Source organism: Trachurus trachurus, assembly GCF_905171665.1.
Source record: "Trachurus trachurus genome assembly, chromosome: 24".
NCBI lineage: Eukaryota > Metazoa > Chordata > Actinopteri > Carangiformes > Carangidae > Trachurus > Trachurus trachurus.
Genome location: NC_139910.1, coordinates 26,995,310 through 27,018,702, shown reverse-complemented (window position 1 = coordinate 27,018,702; position 23,393 = coordinate 26,995,310). Strand labels below are relative to the sequence as shown.

The 23,393-nt window shown below is 41.3% G+C and overlaps 2 protein-coding genes across 2 annotated transcripts in view; both read left to right on the top strand.

The window, feature by feature from the left end:
* The window catches only part of emilin1a (elastin microfibril interfacer 1a), a 32,532-nt gene extending 30,023 nt beyond the window's left edge, over nt 1-2,509 (top strand). Inside the window, exon 12 of the mRNA XM_084001155.1 lies at nt 408-2,509. Coding sequence (XP_083857281.1) covers nt 408-727 — 320 coding nt within the window. The 3' untranslated portion in view covers nt 728-2,509. The remainder of the gene's footprint in view (nt 1-407) is intronic.
* Nucleotides 2,510-4,483: 1,974 nt separating this feature from the next.
* Nucleotides 4,484-14,894, top strand: ankef1a (ankyrin repeat and EF-hand domain containing 1a; the record flags this gene model as incomplete). Its single annotated transcript, XM_084000798.1, has 10 exons — nt 4,484-4,676; nt 4,916-5,077; nt 7,613-7,812; nt 7,916-8,065; nt 9,259-9,382; nt 9,668-10,493; nt 11,536-11,762; nt 11,889-12,031; nt 14,283-14,435; nt 14,763-14,894. The coding sequence occupies 10 exons, from the start codon at nt 4,484-4,486 to the stop codon at nt 14,892-14,894; spliced, it is 2,310 nt and encodes a 769-aa protein (XP_083856924.1).
* Between the last annotated feature and the right edge of the window lie 8,499 nt (nt 14,895-23,393).

Below are 23,393 nucleotides of genomic sequence, written 5' to 3'. Positions count from 1 at the left end.
ATAACAAGACAAAACACCTGCATATTTCATAGCTCCTTAACCCTAACCAACCCCATCTCCACAGATCTTTCTATAAATTTCACCACATGCTGGATATTTCAGATAAATACATAAAGATCCGTCAGGTATTACTTTAATCAGATAAAACATCCATTAATGTGCACATGTCCAGGCAGTATCCGTCTCAAAAATAAATAAACTGTCTGCACAGCTGGATACAGGAAAGTCAGAAAATAACTATATTTTTTCATAAGAACTGCCTCTTGAAATTGTGAAATTTAACTGTATTGAAAGTTACCTTATGAGTAAGAAAACTTGACCTAATAAAATAAGGAGGTCTGTGTTGTGTTTTTTTTTTTTACAGCAAAACCTTGATATCCTGTTCATTATTCCCTTTGATTCTGCAGGTTATTTCACAGCTCCGGTGAGAGGGAAGTACTTCTTCAGTGGCATTCTTACAGGCCACAAGAACATGAAGATCGAGGCCGTGTTGTCCAAGTCCAACAGTGGTGTGGCCCGAGTGGACTCAGCTGGGTATCAGCCAGAGGGTCTGGAGAAACCCATGGCAGAGGCCAAACAAATCCCCGGAGCTCTGGCTGTCTTCAACATCATCCTGCCCATGGAGGCAGGGGACACGGTCTGCATCGACCTCGTCACCGGCAAGCTGGCCTACTCCTCTGAACCTCTGACCATCTTCAGTGGGATGCTGTTGTACGAGACCATCTGATTGGATGCAGTTTCATTATGACCTGTCAGTCAAAGGGAAACTTCCAGCACGCGAGATCTAATTTGTCTGAACTCTTACAGTAAGAGACAGAGTGGTTGACTGAGGGGTCAAAAAGACTGAAATAACTGGACTGGATTTATTCAGCAAAGAGAAATATACTTTATATTTTACTTTATGTGCTTAGGAAGAAGGCAATTTCAACTTCACTGGTTTGTTTTTGTGTTTCACAGCTTTAAGGAAAACCTGTGCAAAGTAAAGCAAAGTGTTTTTTGCTGTTTTCCTCAGTAAAATCTCCTCCAGGTTTAATTTCATGCTGTGCTATAAACTTGAATTCTTCACTGATTAGACCGAGACAGCCTTTTAGTCTTCCTGGTGTCACTGAGAGGAAATATGGTAAGATGTTACAGTATTCAGGATGTAGCTGGGTTTTTTTTGTCTTTTGTGTTTTATCCACCCACAGCATATCAAATGTTCAGAGGTCATTACACATTCTTTTCCTGTTTCTAATGTAGTGGGGTTTTTCTTTGTATTGCTCCCTGTTTCATTTTGACCACAAGCAAATTCTCAGTAACATAATGCTGAATGCCAATTGTCTTAGAAAAAAAAACTGCAGAGTGATGTAGTTGGGGAGGGGACACAGTCCAAACCACTGTTCTTTAGAGGGAAGTGCACAAATGAAGTCAGTGACAGTTCAGACGAGAAACCACAGGATTTTATAAATCATACGACAGCAAAACAATAAGACCATTTTAGGACATTAGCTATGCCCAGAAACACAAGGGGAGGAGAATGGCCAGGGGGAAGAATGGGGATTTTTTTTCCTGTCTCCTAATAAGGGCCATCTAAACTTGGTGGAGGATCAAGTAGTTAAAGTTATGAAGCTGTTACTGTTAGTCCGTCTTTCAGTGGAATTTTTACGTAAAGCTAGCAATAACAAATGATAAAGCTACACATACCGTTGTTTCTATGCTGCAAATCTCTTTTCACAAATATAGGCTACATACACACACATTCTGCTTTTAGAAGTCTAGAACTAAAATGTCTCAAGAGAAAGTGCATGGCATCAAGTTTGTAGATATTCTTGAATGGATTTTTAAAGGAACATTGTACATTTTCTGCAGAGAGACACAGCAGATTGAGCCCCATGTTGCATTATATTTATATCATTGTTGAAGTAATACATCTGCATATCAGGGTCGGCTCACAATGTGTATTGTTTGACTTTTTTTTTTTTTTTTTCCATCAGTGTTCAGTGTGGAAATGTATTTCTATGCTTTGTATAACCGTGAAGGAATGTAAATATTTTTTTAGCGGTTTTGCCAATATGAGATTTTTTTTTTTTTATGAATTACCACTTCACCTTTGCCAGGTACTGTATATGTTTTATATGTCTTCGCCACGTGTGCCTCAAATACAGATACCCAGTTTTACACAGCCGATGTCAACAGTCTCTCTTTTATCTGGATTTTCTTCCTTTATTAAATGAACAGAAACGTGCCAGATTTTACACACTGTTTAGCCTGCATTTGGACTTCACTTATTTGATCTGGCACTTTTTTGGCTTTCACAAATACACACAGCTGGGTTAACTTTTGTTTCTGGCTCCTGCTTAAACCCCTCTCAATCTCTTTCTCTTGGCCCGAGGGATATTTATAGTTGAAGACTTTGATGAAAATTGAAAAGCCATTTCACATGCTGCACTGCAGTGACACCTTGTGTTTGCTTTGGTCACCGTCATTCTTGCAGATGGTTCTGCTGCTCATCCATGAAGACTGTCATGAGTAGGCTTTTCCTCCATCACATTCATTACTTATCAATGGGACTTTTCCTACACATCTCTTTCTGAGGCTCTCCACATTCAATAGCTGCCATTCCACTGTCACTCACACAAACAAAGTCATCCTCAAGACTAAGTTGATCTATGCACTACCGGTCAAGGCAAAAAAGAAGAGGTAATTCTACCCACACTAGGGATGTGAAGATGCATAGCCTATGAGATGTATGTGCTTGATTTATCAAGGGAAAGTTTGATAAATTATACATTATATAAGACTAGCTACTGGAGGCATGGTCCAAATGAAGATTTAGGAATAAACAATTAAAGTTGTCAAAAATGTTCAGATAAATCTAATAAATTGGATTACACAACACTGGTAGTTCTTGTATGACATCTGAAAGTGGATGAAATGTGACGTCGTTTAGGGGACAAACCGTACGGGTGTCAAATTGGCCACCATATATCATTATTAATGTTGTTTAGTGATTTCTAAATCGTAGTTGTCATATTCCCGAGCTCATCGCTGGCACTTGAAAGCAGCACCAGACTCTACCAAAGCTCAACAGCACGTCCTTCCTTCCCGGGATTTACCAACGCGTTCCGTTGCTATGGAGCTGAGTTTGTTTCCTTTCTCCGGCTCATACGAAGTGAAAGGTTGTGCTTTAAAGTAAGGACATAGTGAAGAAACTGGGAATAACCGCCTGTCCAGTCGTGCAGGTTATGTGGACAACATCATTTAGGGATTTGTGAAGTTTTCCTGCAAAGGTAAGGTGCGCGTGCCAAACAAGGAAACGCCAGGTAGCTAGCTAACAACACTGGATGTGATGATGACTGCAGTAGTGACAGTCTGCTTCTGCACTCACTGTTAATACAACTGACGCTACACTTCAAGAATAAAGCGCTTTTCAGACAAAATACTTTTTTTTCTCCCAACAAAGGGTCAGACCAGGTTAAATGGTCAGTAACAGTGACAATATATCAATGTATAACTAACATAGGATGTGAAAATCCGTCTAGAAATCTAGCTTACCTAAAATATGCTATACTTTTCCTCAGAGAAGAAAATGTGTGTCAAAGTGCCAATACAATGACGTGATGCAACCCAATGTCAAGTGGGTATTTTTTCATAAATAGAAAACAGAAAATAGGTCTGGACTGAAATGTGGAAATGTAATTCACTTTTGCAATGCAACAGTATTTTACAATATTTGTCACAGTTTATTTGGAAGAAAATCTGAAAAAAAATGTCCTGCCCAGTGTTGCTAAAATGCATTAAAATCAAATCATAGAAACACAACAAGAAATTTCAATTTAATGTTTTCAGAAAAATATATAATTTTTAAAAGTACACTTAAATCCAGTGTAGTTAGGCTAAACAAAATATTTGATATTGATATCTCTTTTGTGTTACACCACTTGACATTTTCAGGGGCATTCAGTCTTACTTTTGTGTAACAATGGGTAAAATGTCATTTTAAATTACATAAAACCAACACAAATTCAGAATGTACATTTTAACAAATCCTTTTTTGCTTATTAATTTTCATTTATTTAAAACTTTTTTTTTAAATCGATTCTCACTGACCCATACACAAAGGTCAGACTTGGTTAAAAATGGTAGAAATTTAAAATGGCTCACTACTGTATAATGGCTCCACAGACTGTTGTAACAAACCATACCTAACTGCTCTGTGATGTTAAGACTTTGGAGAGCGCTTTGACCAGTACAATGCCAAACTCACCATGGTAAAATTTTACCATTGTGATAGATACTGTAGATAGATAGATAGATAGATAGATAGATAGATAGATAGATAGATAGATAGATAGATAGATAGATAGATAGATAGATAATTTATTAGTACAGAATCTGAGTTATGAAAGCTACACAGTTGCTGCCACCTTAGTTCACATAGAGGTTATCCATCATGAATTTATTGGTCCTTCCTTTTACTTTCCACCAGCCTCTCTCCTCCTCTATGATGAGTGGCAGAGAAGCGGAGGGCCGCCTGCAGCTCCTCCAGGTCTACCGCCTCCTGCAGTGGGTCCATGAAGGGAACAAGGCGCAGATAGAGAAGATGGTGAACCTTGGGGTGAAAAACCTCATCAATCTCATTGAGCCACAGGAGGGCGTTGGGGCGCTTCACGTGGCAGTTTCAGCCAACAATCAGGGTGAGAGGCCTCCTCTTTGCTCCATCAGTTCACATTTAGTCAAGAGGTGCTACTGTATATGATTTGTTGTGGTTAACAGAAAGGTAACGGTTTGATATGCTTTAAGTTCAGTCATCACTAAAGCTTTGCTTCATACAGACACTGTGATTAACCTTAGTTTATAGCAGTTTATAGAAAATACTGCAAACCAGTCTGTTTGCTCTCCTGACAGTTTCTCTATTCTCATTGACTACTCACAGACCTCGTCAGCTTCCTTCTCTCTCATGGAGCACAACCCGACATCCAGGACAAGAAGGGCCGCACCCCAATCATGTTAGCTGCTGAGCTGGGCAATGAGGCCATAGTGGCATTGTTGGCAAAAAGCAATGCAAACCTGAAGCTCCAGGATGCCGAGGGCAAAGGTGAGCAGTAGTAGACATAACAGTATTGCTGTGAGACATATAGCATGTGCTGCTGGTGGGTTCTGGAGAGAAACAAGCAATATATCTTACTGAGAGTGATCAACAGGGAAACAGACAGCTGTCATGGTTATAAGGAAGCACAGCAACAAATTCTTCCAAATAAGGCTGCATTGTTGTCGATAGATACATAAACAGCAGACCTACTGTAGGAAAGAACAGGAGAAAAGGCACAGAAGTGTTGAGGGCGGCTAAATGTAAATATATATACAGTACATATAAATACAAAGCAGGGATTTGATGGAATATAATGCATTGACTTACAAACAAATAAGTTTGCATAAAGAGTCTAAACGATTAAAAGCTTCCAAAGCGACAATTAGACAATTAATCTTCACCTAACAACTAGTCAGTTGGCATGTGAGAAAAATTTCACAAAATGCAGTTGAAAACTGAAGTGACAGTTATTTTTATCACATATGTTTTACACAAAGTGTGAACATTCAGGCTCAGTTGACATTACATTAGGTTACCGGTAAAGCAGTTTTGATAATCAAAGGCTGAGTATCCAATTTAAAAACAAACTACAGCTTGATAAAATTTCCTCAGTAAGTTTGTATTTTTTAGATGAATTAAAGCAGAAGTGAGTGATCCGGTCGTTTTCGCTAATGCTGCGTTCCAGGCAGGCTTTTGAAATCATAAATTACAGCTTCAAGTCACAACTTACGACTTTGTAGCGTTCCAGGCAACCCACTCGTGTTTTTCCGACCTGTTTTACCGGTGAAAGTCACTATAACGGCCACTCGTAACTTCCGACCGGTGAACTTGTACCAGATCGAACTGGTACCACTTCACGGTCGGAAAAATACGAGTTTCCTTGAACGCACCATAACAGTCCTCGTCGCTACGTCACCACATTCACGGCGTTCCTTGGCTGCACACACAGCCCTGCATGCCGTTCTCTCTCCTCATTGGATAAAAACTGTAGGATACGATAAATGTTTTCTCCTCGACTCAGAGCAGAGCAGAGGGACTGACAGACCCGTGATTCAGACCAAACACTCTATGTAAGTGATTGCTGTCGGAAGATATAACTATTTAAGACTTATATTAACACAAATATATCACTCACTTCTGCTTTAATGACAGATTATATAGATAATAATATGTATCAAGTTACTGTACAGTTATTTCACCACCAGTTTTTTTTATGTAAACAAAAGGATTGCCCTACCTTTAAATATCAAAGCACAAGATTGTATTTCTGATTATGTTGGCGATGAAACTCTTACAGAGTACACAGGTCTGCACTATTATACAGTCAATAATTTAATCATGGGAAGTGCTGGCACAGCTTTGCTTCCACTTGCAGTGTGGCCATCTCAATAGAGGTGTTTTCCACCTCATGTTAGAGCAGCAGCTCTGTTCTGAATGCCCGGCCTTGTCTTACAACTCATGAAAATGCATGGTGCGTCTGTTTATATATTGATGAGGAGGCTGTATCCCAGACAACTCCAATCAGAGGGCCTAAAGTTCTTCTTCAGGACCTTTTTAAACCAATTGTGATAATTACCCCAATTACAGTGTGTCCGGAGAATCAATTACAGCAAATGGCACGCTCTTGAGAGTGAGTGAATGAGAGAGGGAGAGGAAGAGGGGGAGAGGGAGGCTGAGTTAGGCGTGTGTGCTTGTGGGCATGGGTGCACGCTTTTGTGTAATGTTCTGTATGCCGTATGTGTACAGTAGTATGCATGATTGTGTGTATCAGGCTGTGTGAGTACATCTAATTACAGATCAAACCCTAATGGTGATCCTCTCGTGCGAAACCGGCTGTGTAATCTGATATGGCCCTGTTCTCTCAGAGGACTGGTTTGGCCCAGCCACAACACTCACAGCCAGCCCTTTTCTCCAGTAGGAGCGGTGTCAGTAGTCACACACTTGTTTGTGTGATCCTTCAACATCACTGAAGCACCAGCTTAATTTATACACCAAGATAAGTCAGAGTTGGGAAAACCTTTGAAAACAGTACCACTTACATATGAACTACGTGAGTATGAGCAGGGCATTCCTGAAACAGAGTTTTTTCTCACAGCAAAACTTAGCTGGATAAATAAAGATTTAAAGAGAGATATCCAAATGTGAGCCTTCAGTGGCTTTGCTCTCTGGCCAATTGCAGATTCCTCAGCATGAGGACACACAGACAAGCCCCAGAATGTGTTGACTTCAGCTCCAGAGCCCAACTATCAGACCGTTAGAAGTTATTTTTCCATTGTACAGTCAACTTAAACACAAATAAATTCCCCTACTCCTCTTGTCTCTTTGTCGCATTGGTCTGCTCTAATCTGCCCAGAATTATTATGTTTTTTAGAATTATTATCACTTCTCTGTGTTCTTTTTTTTTTATAAAATTGAGCAGTTGCACAGTATTTGTTTACAGTATGAAAGTATATGTTCTGTGTTCTGAACTACTCTCATCCCAGGGCCTGGGCTCAACACTCCTTTTAGCTTTTGCTAAACAATTTTTCAACCCCGCTTTAGGTGTGCTGTTCTACTGCATCTACCCCACCAAGCGCCACATCCGCTGCCTGCAGGTGGCCCTGAAGAGACAGGCAGACGTCAACAACGTGTCGGCACAGGGGACGCATGTCTTCCAGCTGATGTGTGAAAAAGCCACGGAGTGCACCCCCATGTGTCTCGTCATGCTGGAGGGTGGGGCCGACTCCAATGCAACAAACAAGGTTCAGAATTAGATTAACACCGAGGGATTATGGAGCTGTAAAATGTAGAGTACAAGGAAATGATAGTGGATATCCATGAGCTCCTCTTCCTCCGTCTCCATAGGAAACTGGTGTCACAGCGGTGATGGAGGCAGCCAAGGCGGGCTCTGTGCAGCTTGTGAGAGCTCTTCTTCAGTCAGGGGGAAACCCCAATAGCCTGGACCGTAAACGTCTCACAGCGGTGCACTACGCTGCCAAGGGTGGCTTTTTTGAGGTGAATTAGCTGCTAACACACACACCAGCTCTTTTTTTATTTTTTTATTTTTACAAGAATAGTCCAGTAGTTAATGTTTGAATGTGAAGATATTGTTAGACAGCAATTTCCTTTAAAGGGATAGTTCAACATTTTGGCAAATTGGCCCATTGCCATAATCCCTATAGTCATAGCAGTAGGTTTGTTGCCTTTAATTGTCAGTGTAAACTATTTTTAGAACGGCGGAGCCGAGCTGCGAGATGCTCAGAGCTACGCTACGGAGGCTAATGGGATTTCTTGGTTTCCCTCATCAAACTCATCAAATACACAATCCAACAACTCCAAAACCATCTTGTGGACAAGTTGTGACCTGCACATTCACCACAACGTTACCAGACAGAGTTGTTTTTGAGGCAAATTCAGAGACTGCTTGCCGAAAAACTGATTCCCCGATGGGAACGCGCATCAGTGGCTTTGCATGAATTTACCTTATGTATTTGATGGGTTTGATGAGGGAAACGTAATCCCATTAGCCTCCGTAGCGTAGCTCTGAGCAGCTTGCTTGATAATTAAAGGTAATGAACCTACTCCTAAAACTATAGGGATTATGGCACTAAACTATCCCTTTAAATTACACATCACTGTAAAGCACAATGTTTCAAAATTATTTTCCTTATGTTTTTCTTCCATTTTTCTTTCCATTTTGCTAGTTCAGCCAGTCTCGATGTAGATTAAGGACTTTGCGATGTGTTAGCCTGGTTGGCACGACTTTCCAATGTTGATATTCAGCATTGGGTCTGGCCAAGACGTTAAGAGAATCCATTTCTCAAAGCGCATCCTTCAAACCTGGTTTACCCGCCCCCCTCAAATGCCTCAGTCTGCTATTGGTCGAAGCCAGAATAGGCGGTGTCGAAGCTTAAACCAATCACACCGCTCTTTCCTCTGTCCGCTGCTCCATGCTGCTGTTTACAATGAGGTTCCGGTCGCTGCTCACTTACTTGAACACGCCTCTACCCAGAGCCGTTGGAGAGGCTCGACGTTGATTGGCTCTCGAAAAAGAGGGTGGAGTTCCCGAAAATTCGGGAGACAGAAATCCAGTTAATAGCACGGTTGGCCAGACTAGAAGTCAGCAGCGCTTTTGCGAGGCGTGACGTCACTAGTGTGGGCGCGACCAGGCTAGCGATGTGTTTCTCTGTGATGGTTTGTGCCTTCAGGTGATCCAGGTGCTGTCTGCATACTCAGCAGACATGGGCGTGATAAACCTTGAGGACTGCACGGCCCTTCACTACGCTGCTGCCACGGGCGACGCTAACTGCTGCAAGTTCCTGGCACAGAGAGGTTTGAGAGAGCGTAGTAATCATAAGCATCATGATGTTAATGCAGTGATTTCAGCTTTTGGGGTTTTCAAAGATTTGGCAAAGACACAGTAGCTCTGTTGCTTTCACAAGATCAACACAGGCCCTCTGCTGGTCTCTTTATGTATTTGTATGTTGTAAACTCTGTCTCCTGAGCCAAGAAACTAACTGAAATTGCAGAACATGCAGCTGCAAACAGTCCAAAAGATTCAATTAGGTAATGCAACCTTGTGTTTATATTTTTCATGAAACTGTGCTCTGTCTTCAGGTTGTAACCCCAAACTAAAGAACCAGGAGGGTTTGCTGCCGCGCCAGATTGCCAAAGACGCTGGTCACAAAGCAGCAGCCAAGGAGCTGAAGAAAGCTGAGAAGCAACAGGGGAAAGGAAACAAATCCACAGACGTTGGCCCCATGTCAGATCCCTGGGCCTTGACCCTCCACGACTGGTCTTACGAGTTTGAGACCGAACTACGGGAAGCCTGTGGGGACAAACAGGACACAGTTACCACAGAGATGTTTATTTCGGTGTTAGAGAATCTAAAAGCTCCGGTTGAACTGGAGCAGCTCCACATGGTCATATCCGCACATGACAAGGAAAAAAAAGGAGGTATCAACATGAATGATTTCTTCAAAGGCGTCAAGTACATCAAGAAACCTTTTCTCATTTCCTCTTATATGCCCAAGAAGAAAAAGGGGGAGAAGGGTGGAAAGGGAGGTAAGAAGAAGAAAGGTAAATTGGAGATCCCATTGCCCATTTGCACCCTCACATCTGAGCTCATGCCCCGGCGACCTGATGGAGGACCGCCTAACTTCATGATCGAGACATACTACAACTGCCTGGACATCTGTCGGTTTGACCGTGATCACCCGCCAGATCATCCCATAATGAATGACTCGGGATGGTACATGGAGAGGCCGGCAAAGATCTACGTCAACATCAACTACTGTGTGAAAAGCGGCGATCTGGAGACTTTGGACCAAGCGTTCAGTCAGGGGGTCCCTGTGGACGTTCAGGATCAGTTTTATAAAACTCCACTGATGGCGGCCTGCTCCAGTGGCAACCACAAGGTGGTTCAGTACCTGCTAAGACGGGGGTGAGGAAACTTCTCTTTTTTCTGGGTTTAGTAACAGATTTCACACATTACAGATATTGTTGTTGCGTTTATAACTAGAATTGCCTCTTTCCAGTTGTCTGCCTCCGTCACTCAAATTTGTTTCAGGTTATCTAACTCTGTCTACACTGTCATGAAATATTAAAGGACCTATATGTAAAAAATGTATGGCAAGTAATCATAAAATCTCCCAATACGTCACCAGAGACTAAGAACTTACTTTGAAATACTGATCTGACTGACAACAATAGTGCAGCCAGAATATTCACATTTGAAAATTTTGTTTATGTTTTGATTTTGTGTTTTGGCCTGTTGCCCTCTCCCAATCACGAAGTCAGTAGCATTTTTCGCCATCCAGGTTGCCATTTACCACTGGGCTGCAGCTACAAGCGTTGTGGATTATGTCTGACGTTACTAACATTAAAAGACCTCGCTACAACTTTCAAAAACATATTGACAGAAGCAGAAACATAACAAGGATCTGTATGGGAGATGTAAATGGAGAAGGCTAAAAGCGCAGAAGAACTCGAGGACAGAGTTTTCTCCTGGACACACCTAGCTTTTTTGCACAATGATCGGTTTTCTCAATGCATGTATGCAGCTTCAAATTGTCGTGGTTGCAGTGGCGTAGAGACTGTGTGAGTAAGTCTCGGGGTACCGTAGCCACAAAGCTGGAGCACGGCAGAGGTCAGCGAGTGGCTATCTGGCAACCTATCTGGCAACCTCAAGTCTGGGGTGGGGGAGGAGGGCAAACACTGCACTGCAGTATTTTGAATTTGACTGCAGCAACAGTTTTGGCCACAGTCTTACATACAGCTCCTTTAATTATATTATTATATTGTATTATATTCATTAGTGAGGTCACCTTCACCTTTGACCTTTGACCATCAAAATGTAATCAGGTCGTCTAAATTGCACTAAATTTGAAGGTGTTAGGCGTTGCTGACTGTTTTTTAATGTGAAGCTGTGGCTGTGCAAAATGATGGCGTGAGGCTGATATTACTTCTCCACATTTTCGTGACAGGGCTGATGTAAATGCGTCTGACCAGTTCCTTTGGACGCCGCTCCACCACGCGGCTCACGCTGGTCAAGTGGAACTCATTGAACTTCTACTGGAGGCCGGGGCCGTTGTAGATGCTCGAGCACTCGGTGAAGGCACGCCCCTCATGAGGGCCATCGAGAGCTCTCGGCCCTCCTGCGTGGACGTGCTCATCAAGGCCGGTGCCAATGTTAATGCAGAGAATAAGAAAGGTTTGAGTTCCATGCCAAATATGTTTTAATGTGTGCACTCACGACAGATTAATATTAACACTTGGAAAAAAAGCCCTTTGTGTTTTATACTTAACACTGTGACCTCTGTTTTTAATTCCTCCTCAGAACAAACCTGCCTCGACATCGCCAGAGCATTTGCAGACTACAGGATTTATGAATTGGTCAAAGACAGGATGGAATCTCAGCCTAAACCCAAGGATGGGGCCAAGGGGAAGGGGGCCAAAGCTCAAAAACCTAAATCTGCCAAGGTATAAAAGAAACTCTCTTCCAATCTTTTCACCAGTCGGCATCAAAAAAAAAAAAAAAATTAAAGTAGTGTGGCTTTGAACTTTTCCTGTTTTCTTTGATTGCATACTGTTCTTTGTGCGCCATTTGCTGTCCACAAAACTACATCAGACTCATTTAATGGAAAAGAACCCATGGCTGCCACTGTGGCAATATTTAACTTTCATTTTCTCTGAAGTCAGAAATCTGAATATGAAAGTGAACGTTTTGCAGATGATTGGGGTCCCTACGATTCTGACCTCTGAATGACGCTGAACTGAAACTTAACCAACATCAGACTGAAGGCCTTCTCTCACCCTGGTTTTCAACTGTGCACCGTGGCCTCTTTTTACAGCATGAGAAACCCAAGCCTGTAAAGAGATCTGGTGACTGTAAGACACCGACTTGTAGAGCAAATTAGACCAGAAGTGTTATGTTACAACTAGACAGTTAGCATTTTCTATAACTCTGCACCCATTAGACAAAATGAATTGATTTTGTCATTAAGGCTGTGAAAGTAGCAGGTTGTGCTGGGGCATATAAAGTATTTGTCAGGGATATATTCGTAGTTCAATGTAGCTGCGAGCAGCACTTCTAGGGGGCAAGGCAAGAAAAAGTCTATCAGGCAGAATAAATTGCACACAGGTATAATATGGAGCATTCTACCCACCAAGCATTTATGATGTGTCTCTGTGCTTTTTCTTCTAGTAACAAATAATAATGGAATTTCACTAGAACAGCAGAACTTTTTAACTGATGTGAGAAAGTAATCAGCCTATTAAACTTCCATCAACTGTGACTCATGAGTCAGTCAGTCACTGTAAATAATACATGCACCCTCAAGTCAAACTACATGCTTTTCATATTAATGTTACACTCACTCCTGAGGAAACACACTGTGTATTTTGTGAGCAAATTACTTACTCGTGGTTGTGAACCTGCAATCCTGAGTTGCACACTTTTGTTATCACACTGAAGGACATGTATCAGATGTATCACTACAGAGCATGTTTCCAGGCATCAAATGTTCTATCTTGGTAAAAGACAAACAAACAAAAACACACCATGGAACTCTAAGATGTTAGCATAATTAAACCAAGGATTTCCCATAAAAGTAAAAAAAAAAAAAAAAAAAAAAAAGTTATATGTTAAAATGTGAGGTAAACTGTGAGGAGTGGAGAGAATAATTGTTGTACTGACATCTGAACCTTCATCTCATCTCATCTCTGTTATATTTCATTAAGAAATCAGTCGGTTCAGTGCTCTGCTTTAGACACCTACAGAGTGAAGACCTTATCACTGTAATCCAGATCACAGAGCTACTCAGCACTGCTGAGAGGCCTGGCTGTGAATGGATGTCTTTGGCTTCCAGTTGTGAGAACTGTGTGTGAAATGTATTGATTTTGAAGCAGGCTATGAAACAGGGAGACGGAGAGATTGAGGCAAAGCTCTTGAAACAAGGCCTAGGGACAGTCATCCAAGACCTACCAGGGACGAGATGAGAGTCACAGCAACAGCTGGTTAAGATGCAGGTGCAAAAACATCTGGATTTACAACATCGCAACTACAGTACAGGCAAGGAAAGTTATACTTACTGTCACAACTGTAGTCATTGAAGCTTCCATTTGTGTGTGTGTTTCTTATGTTCTTATGTTCTTATGTTTTTATTAAGCATCGTTGGCATCTAAAATGAGTTTGGTCTGTACTGTTCTCATAGTGTCCTAACCACACTAAGTGGAAAAGACCTATTGATTCATCTGTCACATATATTTAGAATAGTTTGCTCAGGGAAGGCTGACTTTTTCCCCCCAGTTGATTCCTATTGTTTACCATTATTACTATGGACCAAGATTGAATGTTGATTGAATCTGGGTTTGGATACTTTTCAAAGTTTTAGTCAATGGTACAGTGAAGGAGTTGGTTTCCTCTGTATAACAGGTGTGATTTTTTCTCACACCTCCCACCCTCCTCTCTATCCTGAACTAATATATGATTCATTGAAAAGTCAGAAGAATCTGACATCTCATCTGATGAATCTTGACAATTTTCATCCTCAAAGTGGCACGTTCTACACATTTTGTACAGTTTGTCCTATTACAGCTAAACCTATCCTATCCTCTCCTTTTCTCTCTCTCTCTCTCTCTCTCTCTCTCTCTCTCTCTGACCTGAATCTGACACTGACACAAAGTGCTTGAGGAAATATGGTGAATCTGAAAAACATGGTGTCCTCTACAGGGCGTTGCTGCAGAAGGTGCAGTGCACACAGAGACATCCATTTCAACAGGAGGGAGGACATCTCAGAAAAATCCAAACAGCATCGTCCTGCAGAACACCAGGATCGCCACAGGGAAAACCAACACTACAGACATCACCTTTGTGCCAAAGACAGTAAGCAACACCACTGGACTGTACCCTGTCTCTCTATACTGTAGCTTTACAGTTAGGCCTTCATTTTTTTTTTTTTTACATGTATTACACATCTTTGAAACTTTATCACCAATTCTTATTGCAAAGGATCAGCTCCTAAGATAAAGACGTTTGTAATAAGGAGAAGGTTTTACATTTTATATTCAATTTGAGCAGCCCACCTTACCTGCGAATGTGTACTGATAAGAAAAGCGTATTTGTAACACACAAATTTAAATTCCCCATCACTGCACATCAAATCATTACAGGATCCTTACTAACTGTCACTTGTCTGTCCGTCTGCCTCAGATTTGGGGGAAGCCGCCCACCACCAGCCAGCTGATGTCAAAGATAGAGGGACGGAAGGAGCCTTTAACCCTGGAGGTGGACTTTGACGACTTCATGACGCCTTTCAGCCAGAGCATCCAGAGGACGACGTGAGAGCTTGCAAAGACCACAGACTAGACTGGAAGTAGGTTAGACAGAGAGACACTCATACAACTGTTACCTGAGCTCAGGTCACCTTCCTCAGTTATGGACATTGATTTATTTTGGATTCATCTATTTCCATTACAGACACTTTAAACAACACAGTTGGACAGCATCTTACTGAACCTCTTATTTCTTGATCTCTTTATTGAATTTGAAATACCATGACATCTGAGTCTTTAGTAGAATCTGTCTTGATTAATAATGAGATAACAAACTGATCAGTATGATAAAAATATATATATATATTTTCTTTATGTACACACCAGTCAATACTGTATAGCCAAGCTGAGCAGGGATATTTTTGTGTCTCTTGGCAACTGTCAAACAGCAAAAACTCAACAGATTCATCAATACAGTGGAACGTAATGTTTACTAAATATAAAGATTTTGCACATTCACACAGAATTGATGGCTACTGTACTCTTTTTGGAGCCTTATTTAAATCCAGAACCATTTTTCTCTCTGAAATAACGCAGCCATGGAAGTTAAATACCCCGATAGGGAAACTGCATTAAGACATTAATCACATTACACTGGCTCAACATAACTTAGTCATACGATCCCAGGTTTTAATAGGTGGTTAGATGGATGTTGATTAAGTAGGCAGAAAAGAAGAGTTTAAGTCTGACAGACTGTGAGTGGAGTACAGGGGTAAAACTGTAGTGTACATACTGCAGTTGGGAAGTTGGTTGATATCCTCCCCTGACTCTGCAGTGTCTGGAGCTGCAGTGAGAGACATGAGGAGTCTGACAGGGAGGGTGGGGGGGCGAGGAGCGGAGGAGACAGGAGAGTGGTGGCATATTTAATGAATTCACAAATTAGCTGCTTTTCACCCTGCTTCATCTGTTTTGTTGTTTTATTCTTTCTTCCGTTGTGTCCCTCTTTCCTGGAAGACCTCTATAAGTCTGTGAAACACGCATTCCACCTGTATCATATCCAGTTTTTAACTCATCCTGTACAAACACGGTCACTGACTATGAGGCACTGTGCCTCGTTAATGCTGTGATATTTGATTTCACCATGAACCCTCCATGTTGCTGCTATCACCTGCAAGACTATGGCAGCTCAGGCCAGCTGCAGTTCCGTTGTAAAGCCAGCGAATGGCGCTGTTTGGCAAATTTAGCAATGCAGGGGTTCGGTTGTTTATGAAGCTGGGAGGACAGAAAACTTGGAGGGAGCTCTTGTGTTTCTAGCACAGAAAGACATCAAAATGGCAGCCATGTGTATTTACTGTCTTCAGATTAGTAGCTCAGACCGCTGTGAAACTTGAAGTGGTGTTTGACGTCGTCGGAAGATGGTCGAGAATTGACTTCTCTCTCTGTTTCTATGATGTGACTTCATCATAGGCTTCGGGGAGAGGGGGAGGGGGGTCTGGCTGTGACGCTGCCGGTGTTTGGGTCATACTTTAGTTGTTGATGTACATATCAGCAATCATCTGATGAGATACACGTCCTTTTCTGTGTTAAATGTCGCATCGATGCTCACTGCCATCATCACCACCACCATCACCAGATAAAATTAGATTGCAGTGTCCTCAAGGTCCATGGGGACTCAGTTATATAATCAAATATACAGGCAGAAGTGGGGGCGGGGGGATAGCGGCTTTGAGGTTCATAGCACAGGGCCTGGGTTGTTTAAATATACATAGTCATAATACCATTGATGACAAGGATGTGAGAGAAAGAGGCAGTGGATGAGAGCGATGACAGTGAGGCGGCGGAGGAGAAGAGAGGAATGAAAGAAGGAGGAGGAGGCACATGTAATAATGATCTACAGAAAGAGAGAAGCAGAGACTAACAGCAAAGGAAGGGAAGGCAAAAGGGACGAGAGGAGAGGAGAGGAGAGGAGGTTAAGAGGAGGGGGGGTGGAGAGAGAGCAGAGGACGGGGAGGGAGCACGACGAAGGATGAGAGGGGGAGCGGAGGAGTGGGCGGGAGGAGAAGACGAGGGCTTTTCTAGCACAATCAGTGGCACACAGGTTAGAGGGAGTAAACAAGGCTGCTGGCTCTGATTGCCGGCCATGACGCAGTGTGTCTGTCAGGGCGTGGGCTCAGGCTTATATGGTCATGCAGTATGTGTGTGTGTGTGCGTGTATGTGCATGTGAGTGTGGTTAGGTGCATTTCTGTTGTACAAGGATGTGTGTATGTAAAAGTATATGGCTATTTTGCATAATGTCATTTAACATAGAGAGATATTAGTTTCCTATGTGGATAGGTGTATGTGTGTAGATAAATGTTTGGTAACACTTTACAATAAGGGTCCCTTAATTAACATTAGTAAGTACATTATTAAGCATTAATTAACTGTTTACAGATATATGAACAATTATTATTATGTATTACTTAGGATTAGGAAACACATTAATGAATGTAGCCTATTAGTAAGCAGTTAATTAATGTTTACTACTCAAAGTTAGTTAATAAATTATTAAGTAATAACACATTAGTTTATATACTAATGCTTAATAATGTACTAACTAACGTTAATTAAGGGACCCTTATTGTAAAGTGTTACCAAGTGTGTGTGTGTGTGTGTGTGTGTGTGTGTGTGTGTGTGTGTGTGTGTGTGTCTTGTGTGTGAGTGATCTTGTGCTTCACTATGTGTGGAAGTTGATGTTATTCCAGTGAACTCAACATCTCAGATCTTGTTATATTTGTCTGCATGAGTGGGAGTGTGTGTGTGTGTGTGTGTGTGTGTGTGTGTGTGTGTGTGTGTGTGTGTGTGTGTGTGTGTGTGTGTGTGTGTGTGTGTTGTGTTGGGCTAGGATGTGAGTGCACATACATGCTATTAGCTCATGTCCATGGTAGTTTTTTTTTCTTTTAAGAGCTTCCTCTCCTCTGTCCTCCTCCTCATCCTCTCCTCCTCCTCCCCCCTCTGCTGAATATCAGTCTGAGCTCAAATCAGTGTGTGTTGCTGCCAGCAGCACTGCAGTCTCCCAGCTCTGGTCCTGCACCGCTTACTCAGCACTCAGGACTCCAACCCTTCACTTCCCAAAACAACCCACTGAGACACACAAACACACATACACAGTCACAGATCATGTTATTGCTGTTTACCAGAGTATTGTTTGGTATTAATACCATGTATTATAGCATTACTTACATTAAGTATGCATGTACACAGTAACAGATGCGCTCAGACATGCATATGATCCAATAATTGCATACTTTATCCAGGCAAGCATACACATGCAAACTGGACACCACACACACACATGCACACACATACGCCGAGATACACACAGATGCGGTGTCAGTGCTGTCTCACTCTGCCTGCAGCCTCCTCCAGCAAACATAAACAACATGAATACAAGCAGACTGAGGCTGCAAGGAATGGTTATTTTCATTAATGATTGATCTGCCAATTATTTTCTCAATTAATTGTCCTGTCTGTAAAATGTCAATGACAAAAAGAAATTTCATTTTGTTCATCCACCAGTCACACTTCCATATGTTTTTTTTTAAGTATACTGTATGTGACAAAGCAAAGCAGCAAATCTTTGTGTTTAAAAAGCTGCAGCAAGATTTATTTTCTTGAATAGACAGAAAGGATTTATCTTTAATCAATATCCTTGCCAATGACTTTTCTGGTGAGCAACACAGATTCACCTCTAATGTGGACAGACATAGCACATCTCCTGTAATCACAATACACTGAACATAATCCTTGATTGTAGTATTTTTAAGTGGAATTGTGATGTTCACATTGACTGATTTTGCTTCTTTTTTTTAATGAAAGTAAGTTAATTAATGATATTAAATACAGTGCAAGCCCATAGGTGAAAAAGTCAGCTGATTAAATATATTCAGCATTTCAGGGTTAAAGTGAATCTATTGTTTGTAATTTCATGCCAGGATGGATTCAGAGCTCAGTCGAGTGTCTCTGTGTTTTTGTTTTTTTTTTACCAAAGAGCCGATAATTGTAAACACAGTAGCAGTGGTATGGAAACGCTGTGTCTAGTGAAACAATGGCAACTTTGTACGGATCCTGGTTTGCATCCATTATTGATGAGGGAGTCGTGTTTCACACTCGCCTGACTGTGCTGTGTGTGTGTGACACAACAGGACAACATGTGTGTGTGGTGTTTGGTGTGTGTGTGTGTGTGTGTGTGTAAGCACTTTTTTATCCATGAAAGTTTGGTACCTGTGCAGGTTTACTGAGTGGGCAACAGTGTTGCAGTGATTCATCATTCATTAGCGCAGCCTTGGCAGTGCCATGGATCTCTTTAGCTTTCCAAGCTATAGATTCCAATTTGCTGCAGGCCTGGGACTTTTATTATGAGGATATTGATTTGAATTTCATAGTGAGACCAATAATGCTGGGTGGTGAACAGAGGACTGGCTGAGATAAACAGGCTGGTTCCTGACCCAAAACAGATACAATAAATATCCCACTAGACAGATTACAGCTGCAGCATTTTACTGACTATATTTCCTTCATAAAAAGGTCATTTCAGAAGGTCTTAATTGACAAAGATCAGTAAATACATCACCATTGATCTCCGTCTTTTCTGCCATCAATTTTCTACAACAGTGGGTCACAAGATCAAAATGATCAATGAAGTGGCTTGAAAACAGATTCCAGCATCTTGAAAACACTAGCAAGTCATTTCATGTTGTCATCCATTCTGCCTTTTCTGTAGAAAGATATTTAATCTTAACTGTGCTTTTCTTAACCTGCGTACTTCTAGTAGTAGAAACAGAAGTTTCCTCTGCTCTAAAACAGCTCATTAGTTTTGCTGGCAGTGATCATGGAAACCAGGGGGGTGCCATTAGTCTGAAGCCACAGTTGTTTCTGCCTCATTTTCAGTGATACATTCAAATGGGAAGAAAAAATAAGTAGAGTGGAAGCCCAGCTAATGCAAACAGGGTTTTAGAGGAGAAACGCAAAAAGTGTAACTTCCAAGATATCGTTTAAAACAGTAGAGATAAAACAAGAAACAAGTTGCTGATATCTGATATGGAGAGTCAACACAAAACTTCTCCCATAAGAGGTGGTCAGCGGTTATATTTACTGTCTGTGCTATTTCAGGCTGCACTAATCAATATATTTAAACTTTGTTATTATATAAATGGAAAAGCTCTTCTCAGCATTAATCAAAGTGATGGTTTTAAATTTGTGCCATAGAATTTTCATTTAAACACATAAACTTTAAGTTTACTTTAAAAGTTACTTAGCCAAATCTCCTTTATGCGTAACTTAATCAATTTCCTGAGGAAATATTTTCACATTGTTTACATTCATATAGCTTGCAGTTGTCAGCAGACAAAGTAGGTAAAGAAACAGATATTGGTGGAGACCAAAAACAGAGAGAGTGAATATTGAAATGACATTCACCACATGAACAAAAGACGACTGGAAATAAATGGTAATAATTTTAAAAAAAAGTAAATTAATTCAGATGTATCAATTATTTTTACGATCTCCTAATCTCCTAGGTAATTAACCTGAGCAGAAATAAAGTATTATATATTTATTTGATGGGTTTTACTATTATTATCAAATGAACAGAGCACTTTGATCTATTAATTATGATGTTACATTATTGACTGTGTGTTGAGATACTCCTACAGGCTGCTGCACGTCCACTGTCTGAGAAAAGTTTCTAATCTGTTGTTATGTCTGTGCATTTGGCTCCGTTCAACACTGCAGTATCATCTGCACCCTCCCCAAACTGTCTCCTTCAGTCCTCAAGAAAAAAAGGAAAGAGGAGATGGGCTCAGCCTCTCTCTCTCTCTCTCTCTCTCTCTCTCTCTCTCTCTCTCTCTCTCTCTCTCTCTCTCTCTCTCTCTCTCTCTCTCGCTCACACACCCATTTACAGTATGAATACACACTCCCTGTTGATTAAGGCCTCCTCAGTGGCCAATTGCTCAGCAGCAGTTGGAATCCACTGCAAGAAGGGCATTTTAATCAAACTTCAAGCAGGAAACATAGTCATAAAATATGAATGTTATATAAGGAATTGTCAGCAGGGTTTTCTGATAAGCCTATAAATAATACAGATGAATGTTATGTAAAAGGGTGACGAGAGGGGAGAGCAACTTTGAGAAATCCTGCCACTCATGCATCAGCACATGACTTGCACCTTTTTCAGTATAATTCCCCAGATTTATGTTAATCTCTGGAGAGTTTTACTGTCACATCAGCATTCATTTTATTCTACTAGCGTGTAAAAACGTGTAATTATGAATGTATTATTTTAGAGACAATCACTTCGGCCTTTTCCGTCTGTGATGCATTTATCTTGTAAAATATCGTTGGGCCTAATGAGGAGTCTGAGGAGTTTTTTGTCACTTGTGATTATGTTTCTCATTAGCATTATTTCCCTCAAAGCTCTGCACATCACATTCATCATTCCCACATTTTTCTGTCGCTGCATGGTAATGATGCTGCATCCAGCTTGCCGCTTCCGGAAGAGCGAGAAAACTAAAGCTATAAGAGAAAACAATTAAACCAACAACACCAAACAGGCTGAATATTCATGTGTTCCTGATCTTATCGTGTAAAGATAAAGAACTGTGCTGCGGGGCGGACGAGAGTCACAGTGGGTGTGGGTTCGTTCCCTGGCAGCCTGAGAGGGATAAAGAGGAGTTTCAGTGAGCAACAGAGGAGAAGGAGGCGAGTGAGGTGCCTGAGAAGGAGGGATCTGCATGGGGGTTATTGTAGGTCAGGAAAGAGGAACACTTTGTTTTTCCAAGTCAGACACAATAGAAGCTGAGGTGAGACTTAACTGGATTCAGAAGTGTGGCTTTGTGGGATAAAGTGGCAAAGAGGTGTCTCCTGAAAAATTGGCCTTTTGTCATTGATTTTTTGAAATGTAGAGAGGAGGTGGGGGTGGGGTCCTGTGGAAGAAGACGAGCATAGGCAGTAATTTAAAAAAAAAAATGAGAGGGGTATTTTCCCAAAGCTGGGCAGCCACTGCAGAGCCTGTAGCAGAGGAGGGCTTTTTTTTTTTTTTTTTTTTTTTGGATAGAGTTTTGTTATGCTGCTGCTGCTGCTGCACCACTGAATCGATGAGGAGAGGAGAGGAGAGGAGGGAAGGGGAGAAAGGGGGAGGAGGAGGGTCAGCCTGATCAGGGTTGTTTCACTGCAGTGGAGGCTTTTTGTCCTCCCCCACTTGCTTCACTTTGATAGACTCCATCCTTTCTCTCTCTCTCTATGTCATTTCATCTGTCCATTTGAGTCTCATCTGTCTGTCTTTGCTTGACTCTCTCTCGCTTTCTGTCCTTACCTTCCTTTTCCTCCAGACGGGACTCTGCTTTCTGATACCTGGCGCCCTCCTGTCCAAAACTAATCTGGCAACCTCTAGGTGAAGTTGTCTCGCAGTCTTGCCCGGTGTGGGCATCACACAGCGAGCCAAGACGTACACTTTTCCTTATTAGCTGCATCAGCGTCTGCCAAATAGAAACTTAGCACAATGGCACAAACTTCTTCTTCTTCTTCTTCTTCTAGAGTTTGTCTATGAGGCGGTTTAACACACAGCTGTTTGTGTGTGTCTGTGTGTCTGTGTGTGTGTGTGTGTGTGTGTGTGTGTGTGTGTGTGTGTGTGTGTGTGTGTGTGTGTGTGTGTGTGTGTGTGAGGGGTGGCAGTCCTTCAGAAGGAATGCACTGATCCAGTCTGTCGGATTGGCCTGGGCACAGATGCTGACAGAGGCATTCTGGGTATCAGTGAGATGTGATGCGACGTTAAATATAGTTAACATCAGTTGTTCCAGAAAGTGCCCCATAATATGCTTACATCCAAATAAAAGTGCCCTCTAGGGGTGTTTCCAACAGAAGGTCAACTATTTTTTAAGGCAGGACTGTGATCCAAATCTTAGCTACATGTTGATTATAGTATAACCCTAACCATGACCACAAAGATAGCACTTAAACACAAATCACAATCTTTCGCTCAACCTAATCAAACTTTTGAATAGTGTGATTGCTTTGGAAAGCACAGACATGAATATAGCCTATAGCCTGTACAGAAGCTATGTGTTGTTCTAGAGGGCATGGTCAAACAACTTGACAAACAACCACAACACAGGGTTTGCTGTCATTTTAATACCAAACCAATTCCTGAGGATGCTTCACAATAAATGTTGGTGACACTGTATAATAAGTACACACTATTAAGTATTTATAAATACTGATTTGTTCATTTATAACGCATGAATACTCATTAGTATGTAGTTACTATATATTATTACATGGGTGAAATATGATCTTAAGATTTTCTTTCTCTTTCTCTATTTGTGAAGATTTTATAACATAAAAAAACAACTACCAAACAAAATATAACATAAAACAGAATAATCAGACAATGTAATAACAACATTTTTAAAAAAAGAACTAGTTCAATTAATTGCAGTCAGTTGGTTTCAGTCAGAGGATACATTTCCATCAATATATGCACTAGGTACCATAACAGTTTACTTATAATTGCATATGCCTGTATTCAAAAAA